The following is a 1,521-nucleotide window of genomic DNA, read 5'->3' on the forward strand; positions in this document are numbered from 1 at the left end:
CTGGCAGTAAAAGCTGGAGGTGTGCCAGTGTGTTCAGGATCAGCACTTAACAGAAAAGACCCACAAACAGATTTCTTTTCATGTTTGCTGAAAGCAAACTAGGCTATTTGATGCGACAGCCAAATCACTAAATCAGTTTATTAGCACATTTCAGGCTCTCACATTGTTGTCGGGCACTTGCTTTAGGAAAACCTTATTGAGTCACAGGATGCTTTTTATTCTCCTGCTTCAGCGCAGCTAAGCGGGACCTGATTGAATTGTCAGGATGCTGTCTGGAGCCTGCCGAGGAGATGCGAAGACCCTCTTGTTTAGCTGAACCCAAGTCAGCTTGAAGTGGATGTAGTGAAAGCCCTGGGACAGCGAGGTTCAGCGGGGCATGGCATCGCTCTGCCTGCTGCTGGAGCGGACGGACCGCAGCCAGAGCGGACAGACGCCTGTCCGTGTGCCGAGGGTGATGTGAAAGCTGCCAGCAGCACCAAGGGGCTGGCGGGTTGCCCGCCTCGCTGCGCTGCCTTGGCAGCAAGAGGACCATAAGCCTGCGGTGGGGTCCCTGCCTGCCAGGGCCACCTGCCCGCACGGCCAGCGGTGCCTGCTGGCACCGCTCCCCTCCCTGGCAGGGGACAGTGGCGCTGGATCCGGCCCCACCTGCTTGTCCGTGCTGCTGCCGCACTCGTTCAGGAGACCAAGACATGTAACGTCTTCTACCTTGCCAGGCTTCTTATGCTGGGCTTTGGGTTTTTTTTCATAAAGGGCTGCATGCTGCAATACCAAGGGAAACGGCATTATTTACAAAAAAAGTAAAACACGAGTTAGAAAAAAAATCTTGCTTTTGTTTTTGCTGCCACTTTGCACCCCCATGGCCCTCCCTCTCCAGCCCACCAGCAGCGGCTCCGGCGTGTCTCCTCGCATGGGACGGGCTCTGCGAGACTGATGCTGATGCCAGTCACATCCTTGCCCTGAGGAGAGGCAGGTCTCACCATCTGGAAAATCGCTTGTCCAGCTTGTGAAGCCTGGTGTGCCCTTGCTGTTTGCAGATGGGCTTTCCAGGGGGTGATGCTGGTTCAAGGAAGCCTCGCTCCATCAGTCTTTCAGCTGCAGGTTGCCTTCGCAGCTGGCTGGCCATGGATGTAGTGCCATTTGCTAGCACAGTGGTTAGCGGCTCCACTCCTACTTCACATTTGTTGGGGTTTTTTTCTTTCAGGGTTTTTTTTTTTTTTGGCAGGCTTTTCCTTGCTTTCAGCTCCCTGTTGTAGCATTACTTTTAAAGATCAGCCTCCCTGAGAAAGTTTGTTTTGTGCAATGGATGGCAGGGCAGACTTTGTGTCGAAACACTTACACCTTGGGGGAGAGGAGCTCTGCCTGGATGCGGGACCCGGCCGGGGCTCATTTGCTCCCCGTGGCACGGCGGGCTGCCTGCTGCCCAGGTGCTTGGGCTGATGTGTTTGTTTTTGTCAGAAGATGCTTGCTCATAAAAACCTTTTCCTTCGGGGGTGGGTCAGTCTCAACAGAAAGTAGGGGGGG

At 54.4% G+C, this 1,521-nt stretch overlaps 1 protein-coding gene across 1 annotated transcript in view; it reads left to right on the forward strand.

Moving 5' to 3' along the window:
- The first annotated feature begins 376 nt into the window (after positions 1-376).
- Positions 377-1,521, forward strand: part of LOC104082024 (protein kinase C beta type-like) — a 12,273-nt gene continuing 11,128 nt past the window's right edge. The window contains exon 1 of the mRNA XM_009584976.1: positions 377-451. Within this exon, the coding sequence (XP_009583271.1) occupies positions 377-451 (75 nt within the window). The remainder of the gene's footprint in view (positions 452-1,521) is intronic.

The sequence above is a fragment of the Fulmarus glacialis genome, unplaced genomic scaffold, assembly GCF_000690835.1.
Source record: "Fulmarus glacialis isolate BGI_N327 unplaced genomic scaffold, ASM69083v1 scaffold37860, whole genome shotgun sequence".
In the NCBI taxonomy this organism is placed as follows: Eukaryota; Metazoa; Chordata; class Aves; order Procellariiformes; family Procellariidae; genus Fulmarus; species Fulmarus glacialis.